General features: G+C 40.6%; 2 protein-coding genes across 3 annotated transcripts in view; both read left to right on the forward strand.

Moving 5' to 3' along the window:
- The first annotated feature begins 1,440 nt into the window (after positions 1-1,440).
- On the forward strand, positions 1,441-5,031 carry LOC122563976 (dynein light chain 2, cytoplasmic). 2 transcript variants are annotated; one of them, XM_043718359.1, is made up of 3 exons: positions 1,441-1,632; positions 2,732-2,871; positions 3,776-5,031. In XM_043718359.1, the coding sequence occupies exons 2-3, from the start codon at positions 2,740-2,742 to the stop codon at positions 3,911-3,913; spliced, it is 270 nt and encodes an 89-aa protein (XP_043574294.1). In that variant the 5' UTR covers positions 1,441-1,632; positions 2,732-2,739; the 3' UTR covers positions 3,914-5,031. The 2 variants fall into 2 exon arrangements, with proteins under 2 accessions (XP_043574294.1, XP_043574293.1); XM_043718358.1 differs by having other exon boundaries at positions 1,448-1,601.
- An 8,456-nt stretch (positions 5,032-13,487) lies between these two features.
- Positions 13,488-13,969, forward strand: part of heatr6 (HEAT repeat containing 6) — a 66,297-nt gene continuing 65,815 nt past the window's right edge. The window contains exon 1 of the mRNA XM_043718907.1: positions 13,488-13,714. Coding sequence (XP_043574842.1) covers positions 13,511-13,714 — 204 coding nt within the window. The 5' untranslated portion in view covers positions 13,488-13,510. The remainder of the gene's footprint in view (positions 13,715-13,969) is intronic.

Here is a 13,969-nt window from a genome sequence, read left to right on the forward strand (position 1 = left end):
ATTTGGCTCAGCTAACTGGACAACCAGTGTGGTCAGGTTGGTGCCATTGGGATTTGATCCCTGTTCTCATTTTGTTGGATTCACGACCCTCCCCCTTGCCCTAGACATAGTGAAGGTGCTGTGGGTCAGACCTGCCTCAGGATGAGAAGAGGTAAAAGCCTTGGTTGACCCACACTATGAACAGGTCTGGTCTCCATATTGTAAAAAGCATAACAAGGCATTAGGAATTGCAAAACAAAAAATTGCTAGAATTAAACCAGAACTGAGAGTTTAGAGAGAAATGGCTGAGGTTCTTTCCTCTAGGAAAAACATGAAGTCATGACCTGATGAAGATCTTGAAAACTGTGAAGGCGTGTGTTGGTGTGGTCGGCATGGACGGAAGGGTCTGTTTCCATGCTGTATAGCTTTGTGACTCTATGACTAAAGATTTAAACCACTGTGCGTAGCAACGTGAGGGCACTCTTGTAAAAGTACTTCATTGTCTGCGAGGTGTTCTGGCACACCCTTAAAAGTTCCAAAAGTCCCAGTGGAAAGCAGAAGTCTATTTCTCGCGTGAATAAATAAATGCTCTTTTGAGTGAGGTTATTCTTGACGTTTACGCTGTGCATGGAGCCAACTTATAGTCCTTGTGTTCAAGGCAGATGGGAACAGTTGGTGAAAAAAATGGGGCGGGGGAGTATTGCTGACGAATATATTATTTCCTCACTCGATACAAACTGATTTCTAAAAAATATAACTAAAATTCCAGTACTGGCCAATCGAATTTCAGTACCTCACTTTCAAGGGGACACTGGGATTCGGCTGTGAACTTTCACAAGGCGCCGCTCGGTGCATCACCGTTGGATAGACAAGTAGAGACATTAACAAAGTGATCACACACACACACACACCCCTGCAGAGAGCAACTGAAGCTCCGGGAGTGGCGCAAGCCAAACGCTCGCCCTTCCCACCAGGCATCGTCAATTTCCCTCAATCGAGGTACACAATCACTCATGTTTAGATGCAAAGACTGTGATAATAGAAACAGAGACCAGACAAAAGACGGGTGGGTGAAGAGGGGTAGAAATCAACAAAACACACAGGTCTTGCTGGAGAAACTCAGCAGGTCTGGAAGCATCAGTGCAGAAAGCAATAGAGTTAACATGTCGAGCCTTCATAGGAAAGGGGTAGACATCATCCACTGCACCCATTCTAATCTTTCTTCTTTTTCTCCTCCTCCTGCTGTTACCGAGGTGCCATTCCCCCCCTGCTATCAGTGTGTATGTGTGTGTGTGTACCTTAAAACACTGTAGCCCAATCAGTAATGAGCAGCAGGGTTCCCTCAGCCCACTGCATTGTGGGCTGAAATAAGATGTGGGCACAATGAGGCCAGAGGAAAATGCACAGGCGGAGAGCACGGCCCGCGCCGAGCCAATGAACGTGGCAGGCGGCTCAGCCATTGCGGGGACTGGGCGGTATTTCAGGCAGGCAGGGAGGGGAGAGGAGGACTGTCGCAAAAAAAACAGCGGATCGCATCAGGGAAAAGCGGTTACAGGGGAAAAAGGAGGTGGTAAAGCGAGCCGCTTTGCTTGGACATAGACTGGCAGATTAACATCTGGAAGGTGAGATCATCTCCTGCAAGGCTATATATATGTATGTATGTTTTTTTTAAAAATGTGATACCATCACGATTTTCAGTTACCTTTAAATGACCTAAGCTCTTTTTTTTCCCTTATAAAGTGGCTACGATTCCAAAGCATCATTGCTAATGCATGTATTTGCTGCAGCTCCCATTCGGGATGGGGAAAATATAACATAACATTGTGTGTTTGGAAACCCAATTGGCTTTATATATGATTTTTTTTCAATCTGCGAATGACTGGTGCTTTTCTTTTGAAGGGGTGAACAGTATAAATTTAGTCGGAGTTGCATTCCTATAATTTGTAAAGTGGATGATTAGGCAGAACGTGATGGTGACTATGTTTTCGCGGATGTAAGGGGCTGATTTGGAATATCTGCAGAGATAAATGGGCTCCACCTTCAAACACATAGCCTAATCTCGAAATAATTAATCGGACCTTTTTTTTATAGCGGTGGATTTTCTTATGGTGGGAGGTGTGTCGGGAGAGAGGTGCGAGAGAATGGTGACCCTGCTGGGGAGGAGTTGATTGTCTCTAGTAATCTTAAAATGCTATATATTTCAAAAAGTCTGTTTGTACCCAAAGTGTTATTTCTGATGTTTTGCTCTCCCTTTTTTCATGTGCGTTCCCACCCCGATATTAATCTGTATCGAGACAGAATCTAGTTTTTTCATAGCTTGAAACGCCAAGTTTTTAAAGGGGGAAAAAAGGTAACGCTTCCTGTCATACCAGTGTAATTATTTTTCTATTTTTGTGTGTCTCTCTCTTTCTCTGTGCAAATGGAGGCTTTCCCGTCTCGACTTGCGTGTCTAATGGGGAGAGGGCGCTATAAATCCCAGATGAATGAGCTGCATCCGTGCAGAGTGCTCGTACTACTTAAATTCTTCCGCTCTTTCAAAGCGGGAAGTTTTAGGATGTGTTTTCGTGTCTGTGTTTTTTTTAAAATTCCGATTTAATGTTGGAAGTTCAACTACGATCCAGTCTTTATATCTGCTAGATGCACGTTCTTCTTGAAAGCCAACAGTCCCGTACGTAGCCTTTTATAATCGTGCTTTCAGATTAGTACAATTTTAAATCACGGTGTGCTGCTTTTTCTGTCTTCCCCTGTTAAGCAAGCACGATGTCCGACAGGAAGGCTGTGATCAAAAATGCTGACATGTCTGAAGATATGCAGCAAGATGCAGTAGACTGTGCAACACAAGCCATGGAAAAGTACAACATTGAAAAGGACATTGCCGCCTTTATCAAAAAGGTACCTTGCGGTATACTTATTTTCTTTTCCGTTTTAACAATTGCTTTTAAATGGGTATAGCCTTCAGGTGAAGAGCTGGTTACCAAAACTCTGTGTGCAGGAGCCAGTTAACAATAACGTGCAGTTACCCTTGTGCTGTTGTAATGCAGCACCTGTATTGTTTATCGCTCCTCCTCTGCTTTTATTCCAATACAACATTCAACCATTTGAAATTGAATTCAAAATCATAAGATCAGACTTCACTCATGCTCTTCTGCAATAAAAGAACTTTGCCTGGCTTATCAGGATCTTGAGATAGAGTGAATATTGTGCAACTGTTGCAGGGTTTTATCCTTGACGTTTAGTGTCAGATAATTGTGTCGAGGTCCACAAAATCAGCATCTTCTAAAGGAATGTGGAGTGTGCTTGTATAGTGTAACTTAAAATCACCTGGGAAAACTAATATTGGAGCAGAAAAGGCCTCTGCCAAACACAAACCATGGACTTCGTACCCTGAATGAACAATAGGGGAAATTTTGTGAAGTCTTAAGACAGCGTGTACATTTTATACTTTTTAAATTCTTAATCAAGTCATGCTAGTTTAGCTCCATATAGTCTAAAAACCCTCATTTCAATTGAAATGTCTCTCTTCTTCTTCTTCTTCCAAAGATGGGTAATATATAACCAAATCTAATTTACTTTTACCCCAGAATTTTTTTCATTACAACCCCCTTTCACTAAACCTGGGACTCCATTGATTTGTATCTCTAGCACTGTACTATTTCAATTTTTTAACTTTACTAACTGTTGGTTTAAACAAAAATAAACATTTGTATTCGGGATTGACCTATACTGATGTGGGAAGATGTTCGTGTTTTTTTTTCAATGAATGAATGATTGAGCTTGTCACCTTCTTTCCTTGCAGGAATTTGACAAGAAGTACAATCCAACATGGCACTGCATTGTTGGCAGAAACTTCGGTAGTTATGTCACACATGAAACAAAGCATTTCATCTACTTTTACCTAGGTCAGGTTGCAATTCTTCTATTCAAGTCTGGCTAAAAGGAGAAAGGGGTTTAAAAAATGAACTAATGCACTGACGGCTGGAGCCACAGTCCCTTTAATGGCTAAACAGCTGCATGGACTTTATCTTGTGTATATGTAGCAGTAAACTTGCTTTAGTTGCCCAGAAAGGTTTTCTTTTCTTTGTATTCGATTTGAAATGGATAAATGCTTAACAGTGGCCTTTAAAAGAATAAACTGGAATGGTTTTACTTGAAGATTGGATCACTGGACTTCTCTTCAGAAGCAAAGGTTTTTTTCAATTCAACCCCAATCCTATTTTTCTCCAATTCTTTCTATTTGGAAGAGAGGGCAGTTGTACTGGAGATGTTGGGTGTATTGGCTTTCTTTTTTTAAGCTATATTTCTTTAATAGCAAAATTGCTATTGCATTGAATTCCATCAGCAACATGTTCCTTTTTTTTTAAAATAAAAAGGTAATTTGAATTTGATTCACCACTGTTCTGAGGCTAAGTAAGACTTTATTTAAAAATCCGCTACATAGAAACATGAAATTGTTGGATTACCAGAATGACAAGGAAGGCTTGATTGCACCTTAAGCAGGGCAAAACAGTGTGTTTTCCCCCTTGTGCTGTAATCTGCCAAGAGTGGAGAAACTTTCAATACTTATAATTCTGTGCAAGGTCATCATCAAACCAGCAACAGCTGAAGTTGCTCTGACTTGCTGTAAAATGTACAGATGCTACCAGGCAGTTTGTACATGATCATGTGTTTTTTTTTGTTTGCATGTTTTCCAAAGTGTCTGTAACATGGTGTCTTTTTATTTTCAAAACCTATCCCTTACAAAAACCATTTTAAACCTTTATAAGCTATCCTTATTATTATAAGCAAACTATATACTTTAAAGGTGCTTATATTGATTTTTTTTTTCTAGTCTTCCCAAATGATGTCAAACAAATCTAAACTGCTGAGAATTTTGATCCCCACTTTTTTTCCCAGCCCCCCCCTCCATACCTGTACTTGTGTATGTACTTAGACTACATAGCTTGTGATTAAAGCATGGAATAGCTTCACTCCTTGTTCATAATCTGTCAATGAGCTAACTGTTAATGTAATTGCCAATAAATGGAAAGTGTCAGACTTCTGTCAATTATGAAAGCTGTCTTGATGTTTTTCTTTGATCATGAAGGGCTTGAATGTGCAAACGAGTGCATTGTTGCTTTTTGCTCATTGGAATGACAACTGTATCTGGATACCATCTTATGAATGAGCTGCCCTTTGGACTGTGCTGAATTCTATGCCATATAGTAACTCTTTATCCATTTGTATTAAATTTAACAACTGAGCACAAGTGGACCATTGTGCTTGTACCTAGGTTTTGAGTAAAGCTCTCTTCTAACTTAGTTTATAAACTAATATTTTTGTGTGTATGCTCCTTTTTAAGGCCTTTTATTGTGCAATTGGATTTTTTTGGATCATCTTGGTGATGTAACTCAATGTACTTTGAAGGAAAGCAGTAGCTGAAGGACTAGCCTCAAAGCCTTTTTTTTTAAATATTTAAAAAAAAAAGTTATTCACTTGTCCATACGAATAGAGCAAAGAAAATAAGTTAAACTCCTAACTTTTTTTCTATAGTCTTTCCAATATACTGACTGGAGCATGACTTCCAAAGCTTTGGGTCAAAGAATCAAGATAACATTGAACACGTCCTGTCAATCTAATTGGTTTTGAGTGATTCTTAAATATTGTTCAAACAATGACCAGCTTTGCAAAGAAAAGGAAAAACAAAATTCTACATCCTGAGAATAGAAATTAAGGTTTGCAGGAAGGAGGGTGATAAGAGAAAGAAGACCACATTGTTTGATGCTATCATGCTTAGTTTGTACTATTTAGGAAACTTCTTTAAAACTACATTGTTCAGTAGCAGCTAGGACTAATGGTGAGTGTTTTTCTTTCATTTGGGGTTCAGGAGAAGGAGTTTTGTTTTGGTTTTTAACAAAAGTTTATGAATTTGCATTTGAGAACTAGTTTAATAATTAGCCAGTTAATAACAAATCTTAATTGCACTAACAAACTAGCTTTCTTTATATTGGTGTTTCTGCACTGCAAAGGCACAATTACCCGAGTGCTGTAGTGAGTTTGTTTGAATGTAGAAATCCCATTGAAATAAAAATGGAGTGGACCATATGGGCAAAAGTACTTCAGTTTTCTGTCCTATAACTGTTGGAGGAAGTAATTTGGTCCTTCAAACCTACAGGAGCAATACCAACTTTATATCTCACCTTCTGCCATTACAGTTCTTAATTCCCATAATACCTAAAATGATCACAGTAGAAAAGTGGCCTTTCAAAAGGCTGAGGTAATTAGGACTTTTCTGTTTATAATATAAACCAGAATAACCTACCATACCCAATGGCCATCATCACTGTCCTAGGGATGGCTGAGGTTTGGAGCAACCATGATCTACTTCAATGATAGTAAGTAGAAAGAGCTACATAACCTGCTCCTATTGCTCTATATGGCAATGTTCTTCACCATTGAGGAAACTAGATGTGGATTTCAATGTTTAGTGGTACTACTGCTGTCCAAGTCATGCAGATGTGGTGCTAGACTCAAACAAATTCTCAGCATATGAATGTAGTTTACTTCACTTAATGCCCTTAGTGAAAGTCCAGATCTTCATGGAAAAACTGGCCACCTTGGATTAATGGATCAGCACAAGAAGTGTATGCCACTATCAGTTTTAACAGCTTGGCACAATCTTGTTTTGGTTTATAAGCAAGGCAGGAAATAGTGTTTCAGAATGGAAGGATATGCTAGTTATACTGAAAATAATCTTGCAATATTATTTAGAAAGCCATTAGTCACCAGAAGTAGCATGTTGTAAACAGCTTTAGGATTCTAAAGTTTGCTGTATACCTTTTTGGTCCAATCGTGTTTAGGTTAAAAATGGCAGTTGGCATAGAGCTGAACATGCATGAATATTCATAGCCTCAACCAATGTGGCACTCTGGGAGTGAAAGACAAAGATGAAATGATTCTAACTGTTTTGAACCAGAAAGACAGCGTGTGTGGTCCCTTTCAGCCTCATCCCAATGACTTGTCATCCATATCATAATGTTATAAATGCAACATTAAGTGCAGTCACTAATGTTGACAATCCACACAGAAATAACCACTCTTTCGGTTTACTGACAATATGGATGATTGACCAGTTATATACTTTGTTTTAAAAAGGAAAATTTAATCTAATCCACTAAATTATTGCCATATCAGCCTCCTCTCTGTCTTCAGTCCAATAGGGAAAGGGGTCATCAATAGTTTGGATGATTTAATGGTGAAATCAGGTTCATTAATACAGCTTAGCTCTAGATGTCATCACAGTCTTGATCCAGCACTGTGAGCTGAATGCTAATATTGAGGTTAGAGTACTTGCCCTTGACTTTAAGACAGGATTCAACCAGCTATGGCACCAAGCAAAACAATTCAATAGGGCCAAATCCTCCACTGGCTACAAAAAGGACATGTCAAACAGGAAGATGGTATTGCAGCCCCAGACCACGATGTATCCAGATTTGATTCATCAATGACCATCACTCAGTTGTGAGGTCGGAAGTGGTGTGTGCTGATGAGTCCACAAGTGTTCAACTGCATCCGCACCTCTTTCAAAAATGAAGTAATCCTTGTCAGCAGGACATGGATAATGAGTTAATCAAAAGAAGTTCCAGACATTTCTCCATGACCTTCAATGACACAACCATCACAAAGGCTTCTACTGTTATCAGAGATCACCAAAATCTGGATGTTCACAATGAATGATTCACCTCCGAACTTATAAATCCCTACATACCATCTGTGAGATTTAATGCCCACCTGGAAAAATGCAGCATCAGCTATGTTGAAGGTGTTTGACATAATTCAGTGTATTTAAGGCACCCCGGTCACCTTCATTTATATGCATCCCTCTTACCACTTGGTGTACTGTGGCTAGAGTTCCTAAGTCTGGCAAGGTTCACTGCAGCAATATAACAAAGCTTCTTTGACAGTATCTCCCTTCCCTGCAGCCTTGACTACTGAGAATCATAGAATCCCTACAGTGTGGAAGCAGACCTTTTGGCCCATCAAGTCCATACCGACCTTCCGAAGAGGAGCATGTCACCCCTTTATCCTATTCCTGTAACCCTGCATTCCCCATGGCTCATCCACTTAACCTACACATCTTTGGTCTGTGGGAGGAAACCCACACAGACATGAGAATATGCAAACTCCACACAAACAGTTGGCTGAAGTTGGAATTGAACCCTGGTCCCTGGTGTTGAGGCAGCAGTGCTAACCACAGTCACTGTACTACCCAAAAAGTACCAAAGCATCAATCTCATGAGAAAACCATAACTTTTAAATTCTTCAATTCACATGCTACCTGGAAATGGCCAGAAATCATACTCCTTCGATTTCCAATGCACCATCATTAGGACTGCTGTCTTTGAGAAGAAGGCCTCACATGTAACACCAACCTCACCCTAGGACAACGGGATGGGAAATTAATATTGCCTTGTCATTGTCATTCAGAAACTTGGAAAAATATAGTAAGATCTTTAGGTCATTTCAGAACTCCGATGCTTTTGTACACAAACAATACTACAAAGTGTAGAGATAAGCCAAAGAGACCAGATAGGACAAAAATAAAATTCTTGGGTTGCTGGAAGCCAGAAATCAAAACAGAAAATGCCTGGCATTCTCCTGTCAAGAGAGAAACAGATTTAATGTTGCAGGTTAATGACCTTTGGTCAGAATTAGACTAGGTTACATTCTAGCTTCTAGGTTCAATCATCATTCTCTGTGGTTCTCAGCCAGGGAGGAAGCAGGAATGCTAAAATCAATTTCTGCATCCCTGAGTTGTAGAGAGGAGTTAGGCTCATTCATATCTATCAAATCATCACAGTTGAAAGACATAGACAATGAATAAAAACTAGATTCAGCTCATTTGAACTTGCATTATTTTTCCTATAGTTCATGATGTCCTTAAGAGAATGTCAGAAGTCACACAACACCAGGTTATAACAGGTTTATTTGCAGTCACAAGCTTTCGGAGCGCTGCTCCTTCATCAGGTGAAGTGAAGAGAAGCACACAGGCACAGAATTTATAGGCAGAGTTCAAAAGATGGTACAAATGATGTGAGTGGAGTGTTGATAGACTAAATAGCAAGTCGCTGCAAGTGATCAAAATGTCAGATGGTGTGAGTAAAATGTAAACAGCTGAATTGCAAGTGAAGGGATGACCTATGATCCGATTAATTGAGGCAGAGAGATAATTACGAAAAAATTAAAAATAAGGTGGTGCTTAAGAGAACAACATTTATCATCCTTATCAGGTATGGCCTACATATGGCTCCAGGCGCACAACTTTGTGGTTAAATCATATCTGTCCTCTGAAACATCCTAGAAAGCTTTACAATTTCATAGTAGTGGATAATAAGTGCTGGGCTTGCCATCAGAAGTCACACAACACCAGGTTATAACAGGTTTATTTGCAGTCACAAGCTTTCGGAGCGCTGCTCCTTCATCAGGTGAAGTGAAGAGAAGCACACAGGCACAGAATTTATAGGCAGAGTTCAAAAGATGGTACAAATGATGTGAGTGGAGTGTTGATAGACTAAATAGCAAGTTGCTGCAAGTGATCAAAAATGTCAGACGGTGTGAGTAAAATGTAAACAGCTGAATAGCAAGTGAAGGGATGACCTATGATCCGATTAATTAAGGCAGAGAGATAATTACGAAAAAATTAAAAATAAGATGGTGCTTAAGAGAACAACATTTATCATCCTTATCAGGTATGGCCTACATATGGCTCCAGGCACACAACTTTGTGGTTAAATCATATCTGCCCTCTGAAACATCCTAGAAAGCTTTACAATTTCATAGTAGTGGATAATAAGTGCTGGGCTTGCCAGTGACACTCACATCCTGTGAATAAATTATTTTTAAAAAGTACTGATGCCAATATAACGACACCCCAGCAAGATTAAAGGCATTCAAAACTGGAATGGTGAAAATTGTGCTTTCTATGCCCAACTTTTCCATAATTATTTTTCCTATTTTTAAGGTAATGAGGCTCTAATGCTTGGCTATAGTATGCAGGGAATAGGTCAGCCTCTAGTGATGGACTTCATCCAAGTTGCTGATCTTCAATATGTGAGCATTGATGATGAATGTTAATGGAAATCAGCAGGATATTCAATAGTGAAGGCATCGTTACTAAGGCAGATTCTGTTTTAATTCAAAGTCCATTATGATGTACTGCTAAGAATGAGTTCTTGAATACAATTAGGAACAAAATCTGTGGTCTGTTTTTCCTTATTCTGTGTGGATCAGCTACTGGAGCAGAGATTAGGGTTCGTTGCTGGTCTGCCTGATTCAGATACTTAGGAGATTAACTTGGTAAGCCTGTTTGGATCTTATTTGCTATAAAATTATTAAATGATTCTCTTTCACAAAAAACGACCTTAAAATTACTCAGGCCTCTTGGTGCCACGCTCAGTCAAATGCACTTGATGCAAAGGCTGTTCTTACCTCACCCTTGGAATTCAGTTGTGTTGACCCATTCTGGACTCAGGCTGTAACTGCTTTGGAGTTGAGTGGCTTTGGTAGAACCCAAATGGAATATTGCTGAACAAAATGCTACTTGATAAAATATTGATTACACCTTCCATTAAAATACTGTTAATTGATCCTACCTGCCTGGTAGTGTGTCAAAATATTGATTAAACTAACTATACCTTGGAAGTTTTCATTTTCTTTCAGCTAAGTGTTGTATAGCTCTAGTGGAACAGCTTAGCTAGTTCTGGAGCATCAGTATTCAGCACTGCACCTGGGATGTTATTGGGGCCCATAGCCTTTACTGCATTTGTATACTTTGCCATTTTTTAATACTACATGTAGTGAGAGAAACTGACTGAAGACAGGCATCTGTGATTGTGGAGTTCTCAGGAAGAGACCAAGATGGATCAATTACTCATTGCTTCTGACTGAAAGTGGTTACAAACACTTCAGACTTGCCTTTTACGCTTACACGATACCCTCACCATTGTTGAACATGGGGAAATTCAGAGTCTCCTCCTCTCATTGACTGTTTAATTGTCCATCACCATTAATAACCAGAAATGGTGGCAGCGGGCCGTGGAGGGGGTCGTTAGGGCCGAAAAAAAAAGAAAAGAAAAAAAAAAAAACAAAAAAATAAAATAAATAAATAAATAAAAGAGCTCCTAACCGGAAAGTGGGTAGGGGCGGGCTGCCTTAGAGTGGTTGGAAGGTGGGAGAAAAAAAAAAAGAAAAGAAAAAAAAAATAAACAGGGGTGTTTGCCATCGGGCGGTGGGGATCCCCAGTGGAGGGCTCTCTATGCGGGAGTCCTCCCCCTTTCTCTCGGGGATCTGGGGTGGAGGGTGCTGCACGCAGCAGTCCCCTGCAACCGCAGATTGCGGTGGTTCACGGACTCCCAGCCCAACTGCTTGTTCTGTGGTGCTGTGGAGTCCGTGGACCACGTGTATATGGGGTGTGGGCGTTTGCACTCCCTTTTTGATTTCCTGAAAAACCTTCTCCTCTGTTTTTGGCTGCACTTCAGTCCCACGCTCCTGATCTTTGGGCACCCGGTACAGAGGGAGGAGGGCAGGTCTGAAGACCTCCTCGTGGGTCTGCTCCTGGGCCTGGCCAAACTGGCCATCAACAGGTCCAGGCAGCGGGCAGTGGAGGGGGACGTTAGGGCCGACTGCCTGCCCCTCTTCCGCGGTTACGTTAGAGCCCGGGTGTCCTTGGAGAAGGAGCACGCGGTGTCCACCAACACCCTGGAGTTGTTCAGGGAGAGGTGGGCGCCACAGGGAGTGGAGTGCATCATTTCTCCCTCCAATTCTATTTTGATTTAGTCCCTACCCTCCCCTTCACTGTTTTGATCACACAGCACTGTCCCTTGATGTGAAGGGCAGTGCCTGTCACTGGCCACCCGGGTGTTTTCCTATCTTCCTGGTGGTGGAAATTGAATAAAGATTCGTGCACTTTGTCTTTCAGTGTGTCTCGCACCTGCGCACACACACACACACCATGGGTTCTGGGGATAAAATAAGCACTACCGCACTTAGGTGGTAGTGTGGAATAAAAAAAATAAAAAAAAAAAAGAAATAAAAGAAAAAAAATAAAAGAAGGGAGCCAATTGAATAAAGATTTGTGCACTTTGTGTCTCTAAAAAGAAAAATAACCAGAAATGGTAGGACAACACTTTAGTCTGATCCATTGTTTGTGGGATTGTTTAGCTATATCTATACCATGGGGCTTCAGTTGTTTACCACGTTTGCAGTCCGTTGTAGCTGCATCATGTTGGTAGCTCATATTTAAGAGCACCTGGTGCTGCTCTTGATGGGCTTTGCTATCATCTTAATTGAAACAGGATTAGCCTCATGGCTTGCAAATAGTAATGTTCGAGTCAGATATATGCCAGGCCATGAAGTTACAGATTCTGATGGAATAAAATTCTGCTGCTGTTGAAGCCACCATCATCTGAATGTGCAGTTTTAAAGTTGGTGGTGACTTTATGCTGATATGTTCCCATGATAACGTTAGGTTGCTAATTCCAAGATGTTGACCCTATCCACGTTTGGATGCTGAATGTAATGAATGAGAGATGGCCTGACAAAAGGCAACAAAAACACAAATCTCTAGAGATTTAAAACAAAATGCTGAAAAAACACAGCTTTTCCAACAGTAAAGTAAAAAGCAGAGTTACATTTTGACATAAGTCTTTGCTAGAATTGAAGACTGTAAGGAAGCTTGTCTAAAGACATTATGAACTTCCAAGATGAAAAATAGCTAAAATTTGTGAAAACAAATGTACTTTCCAAAATTGAACAGGAAAGGATTCAAAATGAGATCCCCTTTTCTGGTGTACAATTAAGTTTTTTTTCATAGATCAAATTATCATTCCATATAAGTTACTTGCCGAGCACTCAACACACGCCATCTCGTCTGCTACAGAGTAACAATCCAAATCTATCTGGCTTCGTACAGTGTAACTGTAAGGAAACATAGCGCATACCAACACCACTATCTCCACCTGGAGTAATTCACAATGCCAACCACTCAGTAAAGGTTACTTGTTACCACTGTGTATACATATAGTGTATACTATAAATGTAACTACTTTTGTAACCAGAAAACAATTGGAATTATATTATTAAAAATATGGTTAAAGAACCGAAACTCGAAAGGTTTAAAAAAGAAAGGCCTAACAGAATAAAAGTGACAATGATCTATTAGTAAACCTTGTTACTAACTCAGGTTCCCAAACAGAAAAACTAATCCTTATTCACAATCAAAAACTCTTCACAGTCATGAAAAAAAATCTTCCATTAAGTTTCCCCTTTGTCAAAGTCGCCCAAATGATTCGAATCTTGACTCAAATAATCTCGTTAACTCTGCCGGGAAGAACACTTAGGGTTCACAAACACAGCACTGAATCCCTCTTAATCGAGAGAAGAAAGAGACCTTTAGCAATCAGTTGTTGATGTAGGTGTGCCCTTTAACCCGGAGGAAGTCGTTGGTTGTGTACAGTTGTTGCCATAGAGAAGAGTTCAAATTGAAGGAAGTGAGTCAATGGGAAGAGCCATGGCTGCTGAGGAAGGACAGAGGGGAAGAACAGCGGTTTACCCTCAGCCAGACTGTGGCTTCCACCGCTTCTACACCAAGCTCTCCACCATCAGGGCCTCGGACGACGAGAATTTTAAAACCGAGGTCAACCTGGTGTTCGATCAGCTCATCTCGGAAAACTACCTCAACGATCCCAGCATCAGCCGCGAGGTAAGGAACAGGCGTGGGGGCAGAGCCCTGCTGCCTCTGGTCTGGGGTAAGTGACAGTCACTCCCAGCCACAGCCACCAAAATACAGTCATGTCGCAACCTCTTGCTGCAAATCGTTTCATCTGGGAAGCAACTGTTCAGATTTAGTTGTATAATGGTTCTTGTGGTGCGGTGGTAGTGTCCCTACCTGTGGACCGGGAGGCCCAGGTTCAAGGCCCGCCTGCTCCAGAGGTGTGAAGTAGTATTGCTCAACAGG

The sequence above is a fragment of the Chiloscyllium plagiosum genome, chromosome 28, assembly GCF_004010195.1.
Source record: "Chiloscyllium plagiosum isolate BGI_BamShark_2017 chromosome 28, ASM401019v2, whole genome shotgun sequence".
In the NCBI taxonomy this organism is placed as follows: domain Eukaryota; kingdom Metazoa; phylum Chordata; class Chondrichthyes; order Orectolobiformes; family Hemiscylliidae; genus Chiloscyllium; species Chiloscyllium plagiosum.

Bases quoted from the DNA above. Each gene is read 5' to 3' on its own strand.
- LOC122563976 (XM_043718359.1), top strand. From the start codon at position 2,740: ATGTCCGACAGGAAGGCTGTGATCAAAAATGCTGACATGTCTGAAGAT. The intron at 2,872-3,775 runs GTACCTTGCGGT...CTTTCCTTGCAG, and splicing joins TTGCCGCCTTTATCAAAAAG to GAATTTGACAAGAAGTACAA.